Below are 24,476 nucleotides of genomic sequence, written 5' to 3'. Positions count from 1 at the left end.
CCGGGTTGTGTCTCTCACTAACAAATGAAGTTGGTCCAATAAAAGATATTACCTCACCCACCTTGTCTCTCTACCTTGTGCACCAAGCAGTATCACTATATTTGATCTGAACAGGACAAGCTATAAAATCTGCAAAGTGGTTCATAAAAGCAACATCGACAGAGCCTTACTATAAACTCTATACTCCATCCTGTTAGTGCGAGATGCTACAATATATCCTTGCTTCCTCTCTTCTTGCAAACAAAGGCCAACAACTGCCATGCAAGAGACCAGAGTTTAGGTCCTAAGAACCAAAGCAGACAGCAATCAACTCTCTTGTCCTATGCTACTGTGAACCTCTGATCAGTTGCAAAGAGTGGCACTGAATAGTTCTGAGCCACATTAAGCTGATTTGGCCTGAAAAGTCATTACAGTTCTGAGCAGGAGCAGTTACAAAAAAATTTTTCCCCTTGTATGCTGGAGAGAGGGATCAAAAGGTAGAATTTTATTTTAGGGACTTCCAAAAGGATAAAGAATTATAACTCTGCTAGCCAATACTAAGTCTTCCAATTAAAATACTACAGAAAAGAAGTGCAAGAGGGGGAAAGCAGTAATTATTGCACAACCCCAAATGCCTCTCTAGGTGTTAAGCTTCAGCAGTTTGACCCACTAATGAACCCTGGTACAAGTGTCCCCAGAAGGTTGACCTAGCCTTTCATCACAAGACAGGCTGCCCCCTCACTGACTAGAAAAGAGAGAAATATAAGAAAAAGGTATGAAGTGTCCCAATTCAGAAATGTAAACTTGTGTTATTAGAGGTCTTCTGAAATGGAAGTCAGCAGCGAATTTCTATGGCTGCTCCCCTGCACAATGACCCCTCTCCCCGTCGCTAGGGAGCGATGGGGGCAGGAAGCAGGGCAGGAGTGTGGAGCTTCCTGCAGCCAGAGGAGGTTCCTGGAAGTGAATCTGACCTGGCCCCTGGAGCAGCCCCTGCAGAAGAGGAGGAAATCCCATCCCTCCCCATCCCGCCAGGATTAGCAGCTAGAGCCCAGTGCATGGTAGAAGCCCGGTTGGGTGGTGGTGGAGGCAAACCCTGCCCTTTCCTGGCAGATTGCACAGGGGAGACCAGAGTTCATAGTCCATGACACGTTTTTCACAGCTGTAAATTTGGTAGGGTCCTAGCTATAACTTCAACCATTTTACACCATCAGTCATAACCCTCCTAGAAAGTTATATGTAAGCATATGGATCAGCTTCCAAATAAATTAATAAGACTATGTATTCAGCACAAACACAGACCTTCTAATAAGATGCTGAGCTGATTAATTCTTAAATAGGGGGGCCTTACAGTATTTGGAAACCTCTCTTACTAATGGTCTCCAGTGAAAAACTGAATATTTTTACTTTTAAAGTAAAAAATAATTGATCTGAGCACAAGCTGGACTGAGCATCAGAAAAAGTTTAGATATTTACCTATCAAAGCCTGGAAAAGGTTGCTCTGGAAGATATTAATGACACGCTCTATGGAGTTTCTCAGCTGCCTGTCCTCACTTTGGCTCAATTTGGAGCAGTATTCCTCCAGAAGGCGAAGAGCTCGCTGGGTATCTGCAAAGAAAACAAAACAAAAATATATAACTGACCACCACTATAAGAGGGGGGAGATCAGAACTGCACATACTTTAGTTAATACAGTGGCTCTCCAGATTTATATCACATTCTCACTAACTCAACTTAAATAACTCTGCAGTTTTTCAGAAGTTCTTTATTCCCAGGTTATCAACTGCATGTGTTTTTTCAAAAAGGCAGAAGATTACCAAAGAAGTTACATGATAAAACTTAGCAGTGGAGCTGCCTACTCCTTAACCGGCTCATCTGACCAGAGCATTACAGCACCACGCTGCACGGCTTCAAACTTCAGAGGCACAAAAGCGATGTGCAGCTCGCTGCGCGGCTGACACCCACTTGCCCAGGGCGAACCCGGCTCAGACTCCGCGCTGCCCGAAGCACAGCTCTCAGAGGTGGTGAAACCGCTCGTACACTAGCGCAGCACGGGCGTGAGGGGAAGAGAACAGCTGCCGAGCCGCAGAAGGCGAGTCAGCAACTGTCCCGCTCGGTCACCCCGGCGCCGCCCGGCGCCGCACCGCACCGCACCGCACCGCGCGGGGAAGTTTGCGGAGGCAGCTGCTCCAGCCACACGCCCGGGGCCACGGAGGTCTCACCTTGCTTCCGGACAGGCATGGCGCCTCCCAGCAGCCGGGGCCACGCACCCCAAGTCGAAGGGACCCGGCCGGACTCCGGCGCTCGGCTCGGGCAGGGCACAGCCGGTCGCCGCCTCCCCCAACTTCACTCGGGGCGAGGAACGGCGGCACCAGAGTCGGGGGCAGGGGCGGGGGCGGCCCGCGCGGCCCGCGCTCTGACCGCGGGCGCCTTTCCTCACACTCGCGGGCAGGACGAAACCCGGGGTCCGGCAGCGGGACCGGGACGGGGAGGGGAGGGGCAGCCCCCTCGGAGCCGTCGGGGCTGCGGCGGCTGCCGGCTCGGAGCCCCCGAGGGGAGATGGGGCCCGGGGCGCCCGAGGCTCCCTCAGGGCCACGCAGGGGGGCTGCTCGCGCGCTCCTGCTCCGCTGGAAATTCCAAACTTTCCAGCCAAAATGGCGGCCTGGAGGCTGTGGAGAGCAGCCCCACGTGACCGGGCCCGGCGGCCGCCCAATCAGGAGTCAGCACGGCCCGGGGCTGGTACCGAGGGGGGGCAAGGTGAGTGCTCCCCGCCCGGCTTAAAGGGGCCGCAGCCTCAGCGGAGCAGAGCAGAGCGGCCCGGGGCTGGGCTGCTGTCTGGGCGAGCCGGGTGGCTGCAGCCGAGCCCGAGCCCCAGCCCGAGCCCCGCATGCAGGCCTCAGGTGCGGTCCTTGCAGGGGGCATTACTGTCCCACACCCAGCCCCGGCTGCCGCCTGCCCCAGGTGAGCTGCAGGGGGGGGCGTGGACTGGCCGCCCCGCAGAGCAACCCCCGGCCGCGGGTGTTTGCGGGCCAGCACGTCTCTGTCCCTGCCCTGCCTCTGGGCCACGCTTACTCCTTGCACGCCACACGCACAAGGTGTGTGCTTGCGCCCCCCCCCCCCACACGTCGCCTTCGCTCTCTGCGCGCCGGGGCCGGGGCCCCTGCCTCGGGTAGACGGAGCCGGTGCCCTCGCTGGGGCAGCAGGCGTTGCTGGCAGCCTGCAGGGGCTGCTAGACCCAGAAGGGCCGGGGTGGGCCGCGCCGGACCCGGCCGACTCCCCTTCTGAAAGTTATTGCTGGGTGCCAGCTCTCGTCACAAGTGCTGTGGGCTGCAAGACGAATGACCCTCGTCCCACGCTCTTGCAAAACTATTCCTTGCATTACATTCTTCTGTACCAGGTGATTCATATACTGCTGCGGGCCACAACATAGCTAGGCATATTCACACCCACCCTTTGTATTGTAATACCAACTCAGTGGTGCACAAAGTGCTGGATGCTGCTGGTCCTCTCAGCACTCAACACACGCACACAATTAAAAGCCTCTTGTAAGGAATTTCTTAAAAGAGACACTTAGGAATGCAGACACTAAGGACCATAAACAGGTATTTGTGCTGTGGTATGAAAAATATCAACTCTCTCCCAGCAGCATGCAGTTTCTCATCCTCTTGCAACCTACAGTAGAGAAGCAGGAACCAGTAGATGAAATTAGCATGTGGCCAGCCATAAAACACTAGATTCATAGATTTTTAAGGCCAGATGGGACGATTACAATCCTCTAGAGTCTAACCTCCTGTATAATGCAAACCAGAGAATTCCATCCACTGATCCTTTAATCAAGACATAACTACTCAGTGAGCTACAATGTCTGTTTTAGAAACATATCCACTCAATGTAATGGCTTCCAGTGATGAAGAATCCATCACATCCCTAGGTAAGTTGTCCCAATGATTAATGACTCTCACTGTTAAAAATTGGAGTCTTTTTTTCTACTCTGAATTGGTCTACCTTCAACTCCCAGGCACTGGATTTTGTTATGATTTTGTCTGCTAATTTAAAGAGCCCTCTCTCCAAAATCTTCTCACTCTGTGCATACTTCTATACTATGATCAAATCACCTTTGAACCTTTGTAAAATAAATAAAGAGAAGGACTAAAGAAGTACAGTGTAAGTCAAACTTTCCAGACTTTAAATAATTCTTGTAGCTTTTTCTGAATTCTTTCTAGTTTTTCAACATATTTTCTAAGTATGGAGATCAGAACTGGACACAGTATTCTAGAAATGGTCTCACCCATGTTGTACACAGATGAAATATCACATGACAGAAAAACCATGACCATCACATGCAACACAAAATGAAGTTGACTTCCAACCTCCTGTGAAAAATTAAACTGTTCTGTAGCTCTTCACATTAAGAATCAATTGCACAAATACAACATGGGAAACAATTGCCTAGAAAAGAGTACTGCAGAAAAGACATAGTGGATCACAAACTAAACATGAATCAATAGTGTAACACTGTTGTAAAGAAAGCAAATGTCATTGTGGGATGTATTAGCAGGAGTGTTGCGTGCAAGACATGAAGTAATTCTTCCACACTACTAAGCACTGATAAGTCCTCAACTAGAACATTGTGTCCAGTTCTGCGCACCACACTTTGGGAAAGATCTGGACAAATTGGAGAAAGTCCAGAAAAGAGCAACAAAAATTATTAAAGGCTTATAATACATTACTAATGAGGAAAGACTAAAAAAATAGGTGTGTTTAGTCTGGAGAAGAGAAGACAAAGATGGGGGAGGGGCAACATGCTAACGGTCTTCAAGTATGTAAAAGGTAGTTATAAAAGAGGAGGATGATAAATTGTTCTCCTTAATCACTGAGGACAGGACAAGAAGTAATGAGCTTAAATTGCAGCAAGAGAGATTTAGATTAGACATTAGGAAAATCTTTTCAACTGTAAAGGCAGTTAAGCACTGAAACAAGTTACCTAGGGAGGTTGTGGAATCTCCGTCATTGGAGGTTTTTTAAAATGAGATTAGACAAACATCTGCCAGGGATGTTCAACCTTTCCAAACTACTGTACCCCTTTCAGGAGTCTGATGTGGCTTGCATACCCCCAAGTTTCACCTCACTTAAAAACAATTTGCTTACAAAACCAGACATAAAAATACAAGTGTCACAGCATATTATTACTGAAAAATTGCTTACTTCCCCATTTTTTACCATATAATTATAAATCAATTGGAATATAAATATTGTACTTACATTTCAGTGTATAGTATATAGAACAATATAAATAAGTCATTGTATGAAATTTTTGTTGGTACTGACTTCACTAGTCCTTTTTATGTAGCCTGTTGTAAAACTTAGGCAAATACCTAGTTGAGTTGATATACCCCGAAGAAGACCTCTGCGTACTCCTGGTTGAGAACCACTAGTCTAGATAATACTTAGTGCTGCCTCAGTGCAGAAGACTGGACTAGATGACATATCAAGGTCTTTTACAGACCTACATTTCTATGATTTGCAGAGGCATAACAAGACAGGACCTAGGATCAGTGACCTTATATCTATGAGTGTATGCATTTGCAGCCACCCAGATTAAGTAACAGCTTCTATGCACAGCCACCCACATAAATTATTCCTGTTTTTAGAAGAAGCAGAAAGCATGAGGGTACTTTGCAAAGAATTGAGCTCAGCCTGGATACATGAGCTCATTATAGGGCACATCAGATTAAAAACAACATATTTAAATATATACATTTCATTGTAAATGGTGACATTGTCATTGGTTACCACCATAGTGTCCCTCACAGTAGAGATATGACAGGACTCAATTACAGTAAATGTAAATGGCACTTTTTATTCAGAAGGGGAACACACAGATTCTGTAGCTCTCTGGCCATCTAGCTCTCAGACTGAAAAACACAACCTGCACTGCAGTTGCACCACACAGGATCTCCCTAAATCTTGGCCCAGAATAAGCAATTATAGAATGGATTACTGACTGCACTGCAATCATTTAACATTTGCCTATGGTTACTACCCAGCAGTACCTAAAATACTGCAGCAGGTCCCTATTCCAGAGTTTTTCAAATTATGGCCAGTGGAGCATTTGGTGGTGGTCTGTGGAGAGTTGGTTGGTCACATGGTGCCAGTAGTGCTGGAACCGGGGGTGCTGCCCCACACCCTGGCTTAAAGTAGGAACACCAAATACATGGTTTCTATCAACAGCACCCCCACTATAAAAATTGTTCCAGCACCCCTGCTTGGTGCTGGCTGCTCATTATCTGTGTCTTATAAATAGCATTAAAAGATGCTAAAAATACATTAAGTAGTTTCCTAATATTTACTACATAAGCACTTTTCAGTATTTTCCAAAGTAATGTTATATAATCAGAACTAGGAAGAGGTTGTGACAGATATGGCAATTTCCTTGAAAGAGTGTATTGTATTAAGTGTACGTATTGCTGTGGGCTGGGATTGTGTGTAACCTCTCTAGGGGGGGAAGTGTGACAGAACTACAATGGAGTCCATTGTTTTAAATGAATTATTTATGTATGATTGTGTTCTATTTGACAGGGGGAAGGCAACCACAACTCCTCCAGGAACTAAAAACAGCAGGTGGTGATTAAGGCAAATCAAGCAGGTTGTAACTGCTTCCTCATCACCCCACAGAGAGAGACCATGCTTTCTCGAGACTTTGGTCTGATTCTGTCCAAGGCAGGGGGCCCCAATCCTTGCAGAAGGATTACAAGGACTGACACCTACCAGAGCACAATGCTGGAGTTGGGGGGTGACTCTGGTAAGCTTTTTAGCATGTGTGTGGGGGTTCTTTTATAGTTTTTAATATGTTGCTTTGCAATACTTTCACCTTAAGAATAAATATACTTGCTTAAAAAGATGTGTATGGTAACTTATAACAGCAGACTATTTTGCTGTTCATAGCCTCTGGAGAGAAAGCAAAGTGCAGAGGCTGGCCTTTCAGGCACACTGGCTTACTATGGATATCACAGAGTTGGCAGGAAACAGTACAGCCCGGAGGGAGAGCAAGATGCGGGTCTCTGGTCAGGAAGGAGAGAGAAACGTGGGTCTCTGCTCAAGAGAAATGCTGGCTGAGGAGCTGAGAACCTACAGTGCGCGCTCTTGGTGGACCATGAGGGAGGAATACAGGTGCAGTTGCCCTGAATTGTGACAGAAATAATCTGCACAATTGTGAATGGGAAGACGGGTGGCCTGAGTGACAGTGAATGCTGGGAAGTGTCCATGAGAAAAATCTCTGTTTTATATGTTCTAAGATAAAGAAGCTTAAGAATCACTGCCCCCTTCTAAGCACAGGAAATTATAACTTCTCAGACACCATCAGTTCATAACTGTGAATGTTGACTTAACGGTGATCACTGTTGGATTATTGAAACTAAAAACTTTTCAAACATAATTCACTCTTCATTATGTTTGCCTTTTGTTAATTTTTGCAGTTCACTGAGCTTGTGCAAGGAAAATATGCTGGTCAGTTTCACTTCTATTTTTAGTCACTTTCACTTTCCTGTTCTCATGCAGGAGCACAATCATACAATTCTTGGGTTAGAAAAAATATGGGGAAATTCAGGAAGGATGTTGATACATTTGAGAAGGTTCAAAGAAAAACCATGAGAGTAATTAAAGGATTAGGAAACATGCCTTATAATGAAAGACTCAAGGATCTCAAACAGTTTAGGTTAACCAAAAAGGTAAAAGGGGTGACTTGTATATAATCTCTCTGGGAGGAGATGTGACAGTTACTGAACTCCATGCAGTATCGTTGGGATCTGCTAAATACCTACATGTGAAGAAAAATGTAATAATACAGGGCTCCTCAATCTAGCAGACCAAGGTATAACATGATCCAATAGCTAGAAGTTGAAGCTAGACAAATTCAGGCTGGAAATAAGGTGTACATTTTTAACAGTGAGGGTAATTAACCATTGGAACATTTTACCAAAGATCATGTTGGATTTTCCATCACTGGGAGTTTTTAAAATCAAGATTGGATGTTTTTGGGAAAAATCTGCTCTAGGAATTATTTTGGGGCGGTTCTCTGACCTGTGTTCTACAGGAAGTCAGATTAGCTTATCACATTGGTCCCTTCTGACCTTGAAATCTATGAATCTACGATATGGGAGGAACATGCATGCAGGAAGGGGAAGAGTAGATGCTGCTGAGTAGTGCTGTGTAAAAAAAAAAAAAAAAAAAGAGAGAGAGAGAGAGAGAGCCAGCATGATTGATCAACAATCCAGGAAGCCATTATTCAAAGTTTATTGCACCTGAGAGAGTATGGTTACGTTCCCAGCATTTCTGTTTCAGCTGAAGGAATAAACTGGTAGAGTAAAATGATTCCAGGATTCCTAGCAGTAACTGGCACATGAAGAGAAAATCTATATGAAAAGAAGAGTGAAATGTTCCTAGCATGTTTGCGGTTAAATTCTGTGCTGTGTCTTAAAGGTGCAGTGCAGAATTCAATCCAGGGGAGACAGAAGAAGATAGCGTTAAGTAAGCTACCTTTGCACCCTCCCAGTTCTGGGTTGTTCCAGGGTCTGGAGAGGCTGTAATTAGACACCAGCTCCCAGGGCTGTATGCAGTGCACACCCTCTCATTCCAGGCCCAGACACTATGCCAGGGCTTGCATCCTAGTAGCCCTTCTCTGCCACTGTTCCAATTTGAATTCATCCTTCTTAAACATGGGAGACCAGAACTACACACCGTGTTCCAGATGAGACCTCACCAGCGTCTTGTATAACAGTACTAACACCTCCCTATCTCTACTGGAAATACTTTGCCTGATGCATCCTAGGACTGCATTAGTTATTTTATGGCCATATCACATTGGCTGCTCATAGTCATTCTGTGAGCAGCCAAGATGCCCAGCTCCTTCTCCTCTGTCACTTCCAACTGATGCATCCCCAGTTTATAGCAAAGAAATTTATTAGTCCCTAAATGCATTACCTTCCACCATTAAATTTCATCTTATTTCTCCAGTTTACAAGGTCATCCAGATCTTGTACGATATCCCAGTCTTTGTCTGTATTAGCAATACCTCCCAACTTTGTGTCATCTGCAGAGTTTATTAGCACACTCCCACTTTTGTGCCAAGGTCAGTAATAAAAAGGTTAAATAAGATTGGTCCCAAGACCGATCCCTGAGGAACTCTACTAGTAACCTCCTTCCAGCCTGACAGCTCACCTTTAAGTGTGACCTGTTGTAATCTCCCCTTTAACCAGTTTTTTGTCCACCTTTCAATTTTCATATTAACACCCATCTTAATTAATTCATATTAATGCTTTTCTGAGAGAGATGGACCAGGTCTCAATCTCTCTCCGAAAAGCATAATGATTTGAAGACTTCAGGAGATGGAGAATCTGCCACTTCACTTGGGAGTTTGCTCCAGAGGTTAATCAACCTCACTATCAGGGATTTTCTCCGGGGCTCAAATAATTTTTGTAGCTCTTTTTTCCACCTTCTCCAATTTTTCCAACCTCCATTTTCAAATGGAGACACCAGAACTGGATGTAGTATTCCAGTGTTAGTGTCACCAATGCCATATACACAGATAAAATAACCTCCTTATCCCTAGTCACTACTCCCCTATTTATATATTAGCCCTTTTTGCCACAGCATTGCACTGGGAGCTTACGTTCAGTTCTTTTGTCCGCTATGACCCCTAAATCTTTGTTAGAGTCACTGCTTTCCAAGATACAGTTCCCCCATTCTATGGGGTTGGTCTACATTCTTTGCATCCAGATATATGACCTTATATTTAGCTGTATTAAAACACATTGTTTGGGTGGGATCAGGTTTCCAAGCAATCTAGATTGGCCTGTAGGACTGCCCTTCTTCATCATTATTTACCACTCTCCCAATCTATGGATCATCTTCAAATTTTATCAGCACTGATTTTATATTTACTTGATGATATTTGGCTTGTAATTAATTTTCAAAGTATTTATTTGATTATATATCATGTGTGTTATAGTATACAGGGCTTTCTGTTAACAATGAAATTCAGTTGCTTGCTGGTAACACCCAATTGCTTTCTGCAAGTCTGTCAAATATCAGACAAGTCTATGAAGCAAGATATATCCATTCATCTAACTGCCAATAATTACCACCAATATGATAAGCATCAAACCATATAATCTTCCTCCACATTTTCTATTATTAGGACTGCATTATATAATAGCAGTTTAACAATCTCTTACTTGACTTCCTGATATAAAGATAAACAGCATTATATAACCTGCCTATTTGAAGTTTCCAAGTCAAATTAAGCAGGTATGTTGGTATTCTGTACAGTCTATCTGTGTGAAAAATTAACCTGGAAGGCAACATGTAGGAGCCAAGAGTGAATTAATTAAGCTATGATGATTTTGTCCTATGAGAAGCACAGCAGACACTTTGGTCCTTGCCTGGTGTGTGTATCTGTCTAATAGCTGCAGCTCACTTCTACAACCAGGCGCAATCCACTTAAAGTGATAGCTATTAAAATTTAACTTCAAACCACACACAAGATAAAGCAAAAAACCCTAACCCAAATATATAACGCAATAAAAAGCTATAAACAAATACGGGCTAGACAGTGGATTGTAGCCAGTCTTGGTGCTGAGGTGCACCTCCCCAAAGAGAGCACTGGAGACATTCAGACACGGGGAAGCAGAAAGCCTCCTGGAGCTTCTTGGTTCAGGAGGGGAGGGCAGTACACTCTGTGACACTGCTTTAAGGGTACAGCCAGTCATGGGTCTGCTAACAGCACACTGCCTTCCAGGCAAATTGCTCCCTGGAGAGAATGTCTCAGTAACAGCCCCTGCACTCCCCTACCACAGGGCCTGCAATTCTGGCCAGTCTTAAACAGGCTGTGAAAGACGTCGAGTTCCATACTCCTTCCCCTATTGCCCAGTCACATAAGCATATTTCTGGGTGATGAGACACATGCAAGAGTGGCTCAGTGAGCAACTGGGAGGGGAGATTGGTGTATTTCCCTGCTTTTGGTGGTGATCATCCCCTTTCAGAATGACTAAATCATACTTACCAGGGGCTACATTTTTCCTGGTGGCTCAGCAAAACTCTCCCAGAAAGCAAATGTTTACATCAAGCATTTTAAGAAAGTTTCGGGGTAAAACACTCAGCTGCCTGGATTCCCTCAGCACCCAGACTCCTAATAACAAGCACCTCCTCCCTCCAGTGTAAGAAAGTATTTTTGTTCAGACAGGAACATTAATAGACTTCATCCTCCTCCCTTCAAACTCATGTCTTTTGGGTACATAGGTCTTACCATAAGCTAAGGAGGAACATATGTATGGGAGCACCTAGTTGTTGGCAGCAGCGTACTTGTAAGGCATTCATAAAAAGGGAACTCATCTGCAACATTTTGCTCATCACCAGTTGCAGGTTACATGGTGATGTTACTAGTTACAGGTAGGACAAGGTCTGTTCTCATCAGTATCTGAGAAAAATATTGAACCTAAAAAAATTACTTTATAACACTCTCCCCCAAAAAACTACAGGTCACAGTGCCCACAGCAGAAACATACATTAACTAACTTGACATCCTGCATAACACAGGCCATAGAATTTCATCTGTAATTCCTGCATCTAGCCCAAACACTTCTGGTTGAACTATAGCATATCTTACACACCAGTGTAAAGGGGTTGGACTAGATGACCTCCTGAGGTCCCTTCCAACCCTAATATTCTATGATTCTAGTGAAACTCAAAGGGAGCCAGATTCTGAGCGCTTTCTCTAGGAAGGTAATAGTTCAGGGGGCACAGCCTGTGGGAGGCAGAAGTGACTAAGCCACCTTTGTGCCTCCCCAAATTCTAGGTCTTACTTGAGGATTGCATGGTTCCTAGCATAAATCGGAGGAGCCTCTGGTTCCACTACCACCTATATGCTTTCCTGTAGACCAGAATAGTTGAAGCACTCTAGCTAAACCCCAGGACTGCTGCTAGCATGCCCCTACAATAAAGATTGCAAGGGGGAGTGAATCAGGGCCTCCTACACAGACCCTACCCCACCCAGGGAATCCCCTCAACACTGGGAGGATTCCTATCTAAGCAAGTCTGGACAACTTTCCAGCCCCTTTATGGCACAGGTTTGTCGGCAAAAATGCGCATGTAAATCTTTGCCTTTGCACACAAATCTAACAACTGAATGGCACAGGCAGTAACCCAAATTAAAGGTGAAATAGCCACAAGGGACCCAACTTGGAAATGTTTAGTCTAAATGATGTGCTCAAGATCAGAAAAGGAGTCAGTGGCATAGCTGAGATTAGAAACCTGAAATTGCTAATGATCAGTCTACTAGCCCATGCTACTTCCTTTAAGTGGGCTGCCATTTCATAAGCAGTGATAAGGTTACAGTAACACAAAATCTCTCTTTTCTATAGTGTCATTTCAATACGCAAGTAAATCATCTCACTCAGTGTGGGAAAAAGCATTTGCTGTATTCTTGATTGTTCTGTAGGAATGCAAAAGCTACTTTACATAGGTGGGTTTTAATAAGTTCTTCAAACTGATAGCTTCCTAGCTCTCTTCACTTGTGTATAACCATATTAAACAATAGATAAATGAAAATGTACAATTAATGTCATTAGTGCCTAGCTCATGGATACTGTCTTTCTAGTGAACACTTTTCATTAGCAGCTGCCAGCTGAGATGGACTTGAATCAAAACACCTGATCAGAATACACAGGAACTGTGGGGCAGTTTGGATCTCAGTCTGAGTTGTTTGAAATCTACAATCTTAGCTGTATTAATCAGTATTTATTGATCATGCAGTATGTTTCTGCTTCCTGTTTGGAAAAGTGTAACTTTTAGGCCTTGTCTACATGGGAAAATTGCACTGATGTGACAAATTGATTTTTAAATGTATTTAAATTAAACCAGTGCAAACCCCTGAGTGGACTCATATTTTGATTTAAAGAGTGGGCTTTTATTTATTTATCTTAAACCTGTTCCCAATCAACTAAAGCTAAACCACAATAAGCCACTTTAAAACTGAAATAAGAGTGTTCACACAGGGATTTGCTCTGACTCAAATCAGTTTAAATTCACAACTTATGTTTAAACTGTACAACTTTCTTGTGAAAATAAGCCCAGAGAGTCAGGTTTTCAAAGTAAGTCCTTGAAATTCTGAATTTAAAGCCTACGTTTCTTTGAATATTCTCCAGCCTGTATTTGAAGTGCTTTCTCTGGGACTGTTAGCAACAGTAAACTCATTCACTAGAATATTTGCAGAATAAATGCAAAAGGGGTGTGAATGCAGCAAAAATGAATTTGCTTAAAAAATCTGAACACATATCTAGAGAAAAATATTCCGTAGGGCTCACATTCCTGAACGGGGGACCTCACAATATGTCAGTAAATGTTTTTTCTTGACTGGGGTTTTTGTGGACCCACCACACTAGGTCTGAGAAAGAACCTTGTCTAAAAGCTGTATGCAATATTTCATCAGCTTTCTCTAGCATTGCTCCTCTGAATCCCCTTTTCTTTGTCTATTTTCCACTTTTGCTGAATGTATGGGAGACTCTGGGTACATCTATGCTGCAAAGTAAGCCCAAAATGTATCACAGACACACAGCCCCATTTCTGTGGACAAGACAGAGTTTTCATGAAGTGCCCTATGTGGGGGCTCTCCCTGATTGTTCAAACACTTTAACTTGCATTTGTGTGGTTTTCCTTCCCCCCAAGTCAAATATTAATGCAGCTGAAGTCAATAGGAGCTGCACATAGAATCATAGACTCATAGAAAACTACGGTTGAAAGGGCCCTGAGGAAGTCATCTAGTCCAACCCCTTGCTCAAGGCAGGACCAATCCCAAATAAATCATCTCAGCCAGGGCTTTGTCAAGCTGCACATTAAAAACCTCTAAGGATGGAGATTCCACCCCCTCCCTAGGTAACCCATTCCAGTGCTTCACCACCCTACTAGTGAAAAACTTTTTCCTAATAACCAACCTAGACCTCCCCCACTGCAACTTGAGACCATTGCTCCTTGTTCTGTCATCTACTACCATTGAGAACAGCCTAGCTCCATCCTCCCTGGAACCCCCTTTCAGGTAGTTAAAGGCTGCTGTCAAATCCCCGCTCATTCTTCTCTTCTGCAGACTAAACAAGCCTAGTTCCCTCAGCCTCTCCTCATAAGTCTTGTGTTCCAGCCCCCTCATCATTTTTGTTGCCCTCCACTGGACTCTCTCCAACTTGTCCACATCCTTTTTGTAGTGGGGGACCCAAAACTGGACACAATACTCCAAATGCAGCCTCACCAATGCCGAATACAGGGGAATAATAACTTTCCTTAATCTGCTGGCAATGCTCCTACTAATGCAGCCCAATATGCTATTAGCCTTCTTGGCAACCAGGACACACTGCTGACTCATATCCAGCTTCTTAACCACTGTAACCCCCAGGTCCTTTTCTGCAGAACTGCTGCCTAGCTCGCCGGTCCTCAGTCTGTAGCTGTGCATGGGATTCTTCCATCCTAAATGAAGGACTCTACACTTGTCCTTGTTGAACCTCATCAGATTTCTTTTGGCCCAATCCTCCAATTTGTCTAGGTCACTCTGTATCCCATCCCTACCTTCCAGGGTATCTACCACTCCCCCTAGCTTAGTGTCATCTGCAAACTTGCTGAGGGTGCAATCTACCCCATCCTCCAGATCATTAATGAAGATGTTGAACAAAACCGGCCCCAGAACCGACCCCTGGGGCACTCCACTTGTGACCGGCTAGACATGGAGCCATTGATCACTACTCGTTGAGCCCTATGCTCTAGCCAGTTCTCTATCCATTTTATAGTCCATTCATCCAACCCATACTTCTTTAACTTGCTGATAAGAATACTGTGAGAGACAGTATCAAAAGCTTTGCTAGTCAAGGTATATCACGTCCACCGCTTTCCCCACATCCACAGAGCCAGTCACCTCTTCATAGAAAGCAATCAGGTTGGTCAGGCATGGTTTGCCCTGGGTGAATCCATGTTGACTGTTCCTGATCACCTTCCTCTCTTTCAAGTGCCTTAACGTGGATTCCTTGAGGACCTGTTCCATGACTTTTCCAGGGATTGAGGTGAGGCTGACCAGTCTGTAGTTCCCTGGATCCTCTTTCCTCCCTTTCTAGAAGATGGGCACTATATTTGCCTTTTTCCAGTCATCAGGGACCTCCCCCAATTGCCACGAGCTTCCAAAAATAATAGCCAATGGCTCTGAAATCACATCAGCCAACTCCATCAGCACCCTAGGATGCATTGCATCTGGCCCCATGGACTTGTGTATGTTCAATCCTTCTAAATAGTCTTGGACCTGTTCCTTCAGCACTGAAGGATGTTCACCTCCTTCCCATTCTGTGCTGCCCTGTTCAGTAGTCTGGGAGCTGACCTTGTCTGTGAAGACTGAGGCAAAAAAGGCATTGAGTACCTCAGCTTTCTCCACATCCTCTGTCACTGGGTTGCCTCCCCCATTCTGTAAGGGGCCCACACTTTCCCTAATCTTCCTCTTGTTGGCAACATGCCTGTAGAAACCCTTCTTGTTCCCCTTCACATCCCTTGCTAGCTGCAAATCCAGTTGTGCTTTGGCCTTCCTTATTTCATCCCTGCATGTTCGAACAGTATTTTTATAATACTCTCTAGTCATCTGACCAAGCTTCCACTTCTTGTAAGCTTCTTTTTTGTGTTTAAGTTCACCAAAGACTTCTTTGGGAAGCCATGCTGGGCGCCTACCATATTTGCTATTCTTTCTGCACATCAGGATGGTTTGTTCCTGTGCCCTCAATAAGATTTCTTTAAAATACAGCCAGCTCTCGTGGACTCCTTTACCCCTCATATTAGTCTCCCAGGGGATCCTGCCCATCAGCTCCCTGAGGGAGTCAAAGTCTGCTTTTCTGAAGTCCATCGTCCGTATCCTGCTGTTCTCCTTTCTTCCTTTTGTCAGGATCCTGAACTCGACCATCTCATGGTCACTGCTGCCCAGGTTGCCACCCACTTCTATTTCCCCTACCAAATTTCCCTGTTTGTGAGCAGTGGGTCAAGTGAAGCACGGCCCCTAATTGGTTGCTCCAGCACTTGCACCAGAAAGTTGTCCACAAGACTTTCCAAAAACTTCCTGGAGTGTTTGTGCTCTGCTGTATTGCTCTTCCAGCAGATGTCAGGGTGATTGAAGTCTCCCATGAGAAACAGGTCATGTGAACTGAAAACTTTCCCTAGTTGACTGAAGAAAGCTTCATCTACCTCGTCCTCCTGGTCTGGTGGTCTATAACGGACTCCCACCACAACATCATCCTTGTTGTTCTTCCTTGTAAGCTTAACCCAGAGACTCTCAACTGGCTTATCTTCAGTTTCACACTCGAGTACAGAGCAATCAGTGCTCTCTTACATACAGTGTAACTCCTCCACCCTTTTGCCCCTGCCTGTCCTTCCTGAACAGTTTATACCCATCCATGACAGTGCTCGAATTGTGTGAGTTACCCCACCAAGTCTCAGTTATTCCAATCATATCATAGTTCCTTGACTGTGCCAGGACTTCCAATTCCTCCTGCTTGTTTCCCAGGCTTCTTGCGTTTGTGTATAGGCAGTTGAGATAACTGGCCGATTGCCCTACTTTCTTAGTGCATTCAGGAGGCCTCCCTGTTGCACCCTCCTCCTTCTGCTTCCTCTTGGTGTCCCACTTACCTCCAGGCTTTCTAACTTCCAACATAAATATGATACATGCACATAAACAATATCATCATACTTAGCAAATAATAATTTTTCTAACTGTACCTGACAAGGCATATCTCATATGAATATTGCAAATTTGAAATATTGATGTTAAATAATATCATAAATGGTCCCCCAATTGACCCAGCATCACACTATCCCTGATATTTAACCCCCATTACTCTTTCCTTGCCTATTTGTGATTTGGCCCAAAACCAAAAACTGAAGCTTTTTCTTACAAATGATCATTCTAAACTATTTTTCCTATTTGCAGTTTCAAAAAGACCAAAAGGCTGTAAAATATCCTCAGCTAACCATGCTGACTGTTCTGCAAGTGTTTTGTTTGGAGACGTGGGCACGTAGCAGCCCAGAGGCTATACCACACGCTCCCCTAAGCCCACACTATTGTGACAGCAAAGCACACAGTACTGTACCTAGTCTACACAGTGTTCAGTACCAAGGATGACTAATGTGCAATGAAGGTTAATTGGTACAGACATCTGTGTGTTTGCAATTCCTGTATCATTTCCTCATGCGTGCACAAGCAGTTATTTGGCCAAAGATAATGTTAACTTGTGATCATATGTCTGTGTGCAAGAGCCTCCTCTCTGAAATGGTTTTACTACAAAGGGTGAAATACCCAAAAAGCTGCAAACAGCTTTTGTTTATTTTTGGCATGGGGGAGCCTTTGTGAACTAGGAAAACAAAATTATTTTCCAGTTTCCCTCAGTCAGTAAGTGGTAGAGATTTATGGAACTTTGCCAGTACAATTTTAAGATTTTCTGGACAAAAGACACCCAAGGTTACACACTGCTCTTGATCCAGATTGAAAATGGAGTGAATTCCACAGCCAGGTCCAGGCTATGTCTGAGCTTCATTTAGTGCAGATTATGGGGCTAGAATGGCTTAAACAATACTTATGCCTTCCCCAGCCCAACCCTGGGGCCCTCCAGTTACTGTGCCAGAGCCTAGTGTAAAGTAGAGCAGTCCTGAGGCTGTTCTATTTTGTACCTACTGCCAAGAAACTTTAAAGATCATTCTAGCAGCTGAGGATCGCCAAGGTGCAGTGAGACCCCACCCACACCCCTACACTAGGGGGAATGGAGTGGGGGTGGCACAGATACTACATAACCTCATGACTTTCCAGCATGCAAGCAGCTTGGTACTGCTAGAGTGAACAAATCAGCTACAGAGGAGATCAGGCTCTGGCTTCTTAGTCCCATTCACAAATGACATGATTCTGAACTCACACTCATCTACAACCCGTGTGATTCCACCATCTTCAGTGAAGTTACTCTGGATTTACGCTTCTGTTCAAGAGTAACACTTTCCAAGGATTGTAATGAAAACTAGGGTGTGCACTCAGTTGAAAGCATTCAGGGCCAGGGAATGGAGTGCCATGTTACTCATGCAGTTACTCTACAGGGCAGCTGCAGCACATGGGCCTGGATTAAAGGACTTTTATCCAGTTTCCTATTCAATGAGATCCTGGCATAACGCAGGAACAGATACACATGTAGATACATGGAGCATGATGCCTGGTATTTCCAAATCACAGAATTTACATTTATTACCAGTTAAAATCCCCTTTCACTTTAATTCCAACACACACAAACGCACTGGAGGGAACATCTGATTTCATTGCTCACAGTTAATTTGGACCCTCTCTGAAGATGTTCTGTTGTTTAAAACAAAACCAGTCAAAAGAAAGAAAAGTGTATCCTTATTTACAGCATTACACTGAGGTTCAGATGGGATTACTTGACACTGTTTCTGATCTTCTTAATTATACCATATGATGAGATGTGCTTACTGGGTTTAGTTATTGTTTATTAAAACTATTTAGGCAGGTAAGTCTTGGGCATAGTTGAAGCATGATTCTAATGTGCCCCTATTTCTACAGGCTTCTTTCTTCTTTGCTCTGGTTTAACATGACTAAATCTGGACATTATGCAGTCAAAAGGCTCCTATGTAAAACCAGCCACATTCTGGTGCATATCCCCCTACAAAAACAACATATATCTTAAGAGTATTAACTTCCAGTTGTTTATTTTTATTTGTGGTTGCAGTCAGATAGCTAGGTATCTAAATGGCATCAATTGTGGCTGCATTTATTTGCTACCACAAAATTGCAGGCACAAAAGGAGAAGCTGTACCTAAAAGTCAGGCCCTTAAAACCACAGTAAGGCAAGTCTAGTTGTATCTCTCTGAAGTCCAAACAATCAGAATCCAAAGTCACTCCGTGTTCAATTATCCTGCTTTCTCTGGCCCCACATTGTCCTTCATTTGTGACTGAGTCATTCTGCCGTCCACAAAAGGAATGAGTTTTATCTGGCAGGGTGATGAGGTGACCTTTCTCACCAAATTCTGCTTGCATTTGTGTGGGACACCCAAGCATATCATTTAACATACAACTTTTTGAATGATGGTCAAACCTCTGAGGAAAGAGGATGAGGGAGGACATGTTTGCTAAGCTCATGAATGGATCCTAGCAAAGGACCAAAGAGAAGACAGGAGGGAAAGTTTCATAATACAGAACAAAAATAAGAGAGGAGGAGAAGGATCACTCTGAGAGGCCATCAAGGGGACTCACTGAATGCATGGATAGCTCATGCATAGCACCCCAACCAAAACATGGCCTGTAGATAACATGCCATAGTAGGAGCCCCCTTTCATGATCCCAAATGCAAGACACAGACCCTTCCCTCATCTTGCCCTCCCCCAAGAAAAGGAACAGCTATGATTCCCCTTACCTATACATCTTGTGACCTCGTGCACACACTGAACTTTGTGTATTTCTCCTCCATTTCCAGTGGTTTTAATTTTGCAGGCGTATTATATGTGAAATAAAAAAGGTGGGTTTTTTTTATTACTTACTGTGACAGATTCACACCTCTCACCGCCAGACTGGCACATCCTTCTGCTTGCTTCTGCCAGTGTGGAGTGCAGCACATACTGAACCCTGCTCAGTGTCCTCCTAGACCGCTTGGGGGCGGCGGCTGATAAAGCAGTAGGCGGCAGAGTAGGGACTGCAGAGGGAGTCTGACCTGCTGCTGCTCTTCCTGGAGCTCTACCAGATGCTTCAGCATGTTGGACTGATCCCTCATAATATGCAACATCTCCTGTTGCGTATCACGCTCCTGCTCCTGTGCAGATCTTCTGTGTTCCATGTCCATGTCTAGTTTTTCAGACAAGGACATCCCCCAGGCTCTGAGCTCTGTGTCAGCAGCCATGGAGGTGTTAATTAGTTTGCTGAACATATCATCCTGCTTATTTTTCCTGCTTCCTAATCTGGGAAAGTCTTTCAGCTGGAGTTCAGCAAGGGGGGCCCAAAGGCCAAGGTGTCTACTGTAAGATAAGCACAGCACAAAGTTGCCATTGTTAGCTGACCCAAAGTAGTAAAGGAAATGTTACAATGTAAAAAGTACTCCCCTTCATGTTCACAAGGCTAAGCCAGGCCCATATTCCATTCTGTACATCTTGGAAGGGTTGGACTGGAGTTACAGACATGGTAAGCAAGGGGTCCTTGCATCTGTTATAGAGAGGCTTCATTAGCACTAAAATCCACAATCCACGCTTGAGCAAGGAGAGGGATCACCGGGCTCCCCTGTAACATGCCAAAGATCAGTTTGGGAGGAGGTGGGCAGAACAGATTAGAGGACACTGTGGGTGAATTGTAGTGGCAGAAAACATAGGGCAACCAGTGTCCCAACCCATAATGCCCTTTGCAACGGTACTAGGAATAGTCTTAGGGAGACGCACAGGGACACCGGCCACAGCAGAGGAATAACACGGAGTGTCTGTATTGGTTGGGTACTTTAAACTTGTGCCAACTTCCCCAGGTGACCATGTGTGATCTCAGTCTCCTGAGGGTAACGCAGGCAGAAAGGGAAGATTTGCTGCAAGCATCGGGATACAGACCTAGCCCTTATGCTGCTATGCTGTGTTCCGCAATGATGCCAGCTCATTTAATAGCAGAGTGGCAGGAAAAGGTATCCTACCGTGGTGGAAGAAATAAGGCTGCCCTCCCAGAAACCTTCTGCAAATGTTAACAGATTACCCACATGAAAGTTTCCTTGAGATATCCACAGAGGATTCTTGAATCATACCACCTCTGCACATAAATAGTCTGTTCAAGGAGTTACTCTCCACTGAAGTTTGCCATGACCCAGTAAAACCCTCCCCTCAAAAACACAAATTCCTTTTAAGAAGCTGGACCAGGAACATAACAGCAAAAAAAAGATTTGCCCCACACACTCACCAGATGTGCCTTCCCCTGGATCTCGATCAGTCCCGCTGTCTTGTGTGTGGCTGGACTGCTCTGGGGTAACGAACAGGTCCTAGCTCTCAGAGAGAATGGATACGCTGCTCTCCTGAACCCTGCTGTCCTCATCCTCCTTGTCCACAGAGTCCTCCTCATTCGTCCTGCACTGGGATTCTGCAGAGGTATCGATGCTGCGTGGTGGCACAGTGGCGGGGTCACCGCCGAGAATCGCATGCAGCTCCTTGTAAAAGCGGCATGTTTTGGGCAAGGAACCAGAATGGCTGTTAGCTTCCCTAGTTTTCTGATAAGCCTGCCTCAGCTCTTTGATCTTAACGCAGCACTGCTGCACATCCCTGTTGGAGCTGCGAGATATCTTCTTGTAGATATCTAAATTTCTTTTGCTGGTTCGGAAATGAGCCAGAACAGACTTTTCACCCCACAGACCGATGAGATCTAAGACCTCTGGTCGACTCCCTGCTGGAGCGCGTTTGGGCCATGCAGTTGCCATGAGCGGTTCAGCTACAAAGCTCTCTCCACGCTGTCTAAACCGGAAATAGACATTCAAAATTTCCCGGGTCTTGAGGGGAGGAGCTATTTCCTATGTACATGGCCAGGCTACAGCAGAGCATGAATGTCCAGAGCAGTCACAACAGAGCATTATGGGATACCTCCCGGAGGCCAATGGCGTCGATTTACGTTGCGCTCTGCCTACACTGACGGAAATTCAACCCATGGAATTTGAATTCAGTGCTACGCCACTTGCAGAGGTGGTTTTATTAGATCAACTTTTACTGTGCTTTAAATTGACAGAATTTACATGCCAGTGGAGACACATACTTTAGGGGGTTGATGTAAGCGGTGTTACATCGACCTCCATTGCCAGTGTAGACCAGGCCTCAATCTCACCACTTCTTCATTGGCACCTGCAGTCACTTATTCCGCCACTTCCATAGTGGCTGGGGGGAGGAGGAAGGGGAAGGGACCTGGGCCTTCAGGGTCCTCTACTTCAGGTCCCGGCCCAGGGACACTATGGATCACAGCCTCCTGCTGCACCTGAACTTTCTTTCCCTGCTACTGTCTCGCTGGGCCTCTTTCCCCAGCCCTAGCACATTCCTTACCCATCCTCAGGGCCTGTGACTACTAACTCCCTGCAGTAACACTGTCTCAGGTACTTCAGGGCTTCTAGCCTGCAAGAAACACAGCCTTCCCTCTTTGAACTCCAGACAATCTCTGCTCTGCCCTGCCCTGCCCTGCAGCTCCTTTTATATTGGCCTGCTGGCCTTCAATTGGCTGTTCCTCTCAGCCACACTCTTATTGGTTAAAAGCAGCCATGGGGAGGCTGCATGAGCTGCTTTTAACCCCTTAAGTGCCAGTGTGGGACAGATGCAAATACACTTAGCTTCATTTCACTTGACTTTCATTAATCCCTTCCTAACATACATTCCCAATAAAATCATTACAGAAAGCTTATTCATGTTGTTCATTTAATCCATTGAATTGGTTACACTATTCATTTTCTTCCAATACACAGCAGTCCCAAAGAAGAACATAACACTTCCCTGACCCTGTTTCCTTGACCAGCTGGGATATTTTGCAGAGGCACTCTCTCGCCCCCTCCCCCTTCCACCCACTGGTGAAGCACTATACCTTGTTCTCACAGATATTGTACAAGCCAAGCAAGTACCTATAATCTGAGGCAGATATTGCTCAGAAGCCTCCAACCTTGTCATGAGACACCTCCACTTTGCCTTCAGTCTTCGAAACACGCACACTCAGCAACCATTGTGCAGCTATGCCGGGTAGAGTTTAACAGGTTTTTTCTCTTGTCCAAGTGTCATGTAAAGAATGTAAAGAATCATCTACTTCCATGCAAGGAGGGTTCTAGATGCCACCATACTGCTTTGTGAGTGTTTTACATCCACTTTGCACAAACATAAGTGACTGCAAAGGAAAGAAGTCAGGGGAGAATCTGAACCTGGTCATAAAAAATAATTGAGAATCTGAGTTATCATTTAAACCCATGTAACATCTACACTCGTTTGTTCATTGTTGCAGTCTTCACACACTTTGCATGGATGTAAATCAATGGTTTCCAACCTGCGGTGCGGGACACCTGGGGGGTGCCAAAGATTACAGGGGGTCTGTGAGGCTCCAGTAATATTGAGGTCATTTAGCCCCCCCCTAGCCCTGTGCTGGATAGGTGCAGCAGCCTCAAGCCCCGCACCGGCCAGAGCAGAGGAGCAGCCCCCACCCCACCCTGAGGGAGCAGCAGCCCCAAGCTCCACGGTGGCCAGAGCGGAGGCGCCACCCCCCCCAAACCCCACACCAGTCAGAGCACAGGAGCAGTCCCTGCAGCCAGCCAGGCATGCAGCTGGAGTGGAGCTGCCTTGTCCCGGTGGGGGCCTCGAGCAATCCCGGCTAGCCCACCAATGCATGCCTCCTCCATTACCTTCAGTCCATGAGGGATAGGAAGAGGCAGAGCCATATACAGCATGTGGTGGTGGCTACACCAGGGAAGGCTTCGCTTTTTACTCAGGTAAGAGTAACTTATTATTATTGTTTATGTAATTTAGTGGTATTATTAAAAGGTTGGGAACCGCCGATGTAAATGATGCCACAAAATACAAGGCAGTGGGAAACTGACCCTGAATTCTGCTGTATCTGTGGGAGGAAAGGGGTACTCATCTCTTGGGCACCTCCTGCATGCAGTACTACAGGCCTTTTCCTGATCTTGGCACCCCCTGTAGGATGTTAATGTCACTTGGAAGGTCTTCAGTAGCTCTGCCCTCCGGCCAGGTCACACAATCAAAATGAACCCTTCCCAGAGTCACACAAGTCCAACAAAAATGTCATCTGCCCTCACCAGAGTCTTCACCTCAGCTCTGGGCCCTTAAATTCAACCCTTTGCTCAGGCTTCCAAATGAGCCATTCTAGGAGTTTACACCATTTTGTCAGTGGGTGAACCGGGTCCTGTCCAGTAATCTGGGTTCTGATCCTATAAACAGCAGCCATGTGCTACTTGCTTCAGTTCATTGCTGCTATTTCCCTGGGCCTCTACATCTTCACCCCTCACCTCAGGGTTAAAATTCTCAGGTCCTCTCTCTCCCACCTTAACCAAATGCAGCCAGAACCAAACTCTGATTATCCCTAGAGCTCTTTTGGCCACAGAGAAACATCCTTCCCTGCTCCACTGGTCCCAACCAGGAACTGAACTGCTATCCCGCAGCTCCTTTTACCTGAGCCGGCTGGTCTCTCATTGGCTGTTTCCATGAGGCCTCTCTAGATGACCAGGAAAACCCATCTTTGCTGCTTCTTTCATGGGGCAGTGTATAGTCAGCCTACGGGGCCTCATGTAGGGAGCCAAAAAGGCCAGGTACACCCCGTGACGGGGCAAACACAGCGAGTATGATCCCCTGCTTGCCTTTGAATAAATACATATGAGTGTGCTGGGATACAGCTAGTGGGGTCAATACACAGTCCCCATTCAGTTTAGGAGAGGTAACTCTGTTCCCCAACA

General features: G+C 45.3%; 1 protein-coding gene across 13 annotated transcripts in view; it reads right to left on the bottom strand.

Moving 5' to 3' along the window:
* Nucleotides 1-2,612, bottom strand: part of DLG1 (discs large MAGUK scaffold protein 1) — a 302,234-nt gene extending 299,622 nt beyond the window's left edge. For all 13 annotated transcript variants that reach the window (XM_067542838.1, XM_067542842.1, XM_067542840.1 and 10 more), the window contains exons 1-2: nucleotides 2,199-2,612; nucleotides 1,453-1,584 (exon numbers count right to left, since the gene is read on the bottom strand). In XM_067542838.1, the coding sequence (XP_067398939.1) occupies nucleotides 1,453-1,584; nucleotides 2,199-2,217 (151 nt within the window). In that variant the 5' untranslated portion in view covers nucleotides 2,218-2,612. The remainder of the gene's footprint in view (nucleotides 1-1,452; nucleotides 1,585-2,198) is intronic.
* Between the last annotated feature and the right edge of the window lie 21,864 nt (nucleotides 2,613-24,476).

The sequence above is a fragment of the Emydura macquarii genome, unplaced genomic scaffold (genome assembly GCF_026122565.2).
Source record: "Emydura macquarii macquarii isolate MOO-44397 ecotype Brisbane River unplaced genomic scaffold, CSIRO-AGI_Emac_v2 contig_729, whole genome shotgun sequence".
NCBI lineage: Eukaryota > Metazoa > Chordata > Testudines > Chelidae > Emydura > Emydura macquarii.
This window is presented reverse-complemented; position numbering and strand designations above follow the sequence as displayed.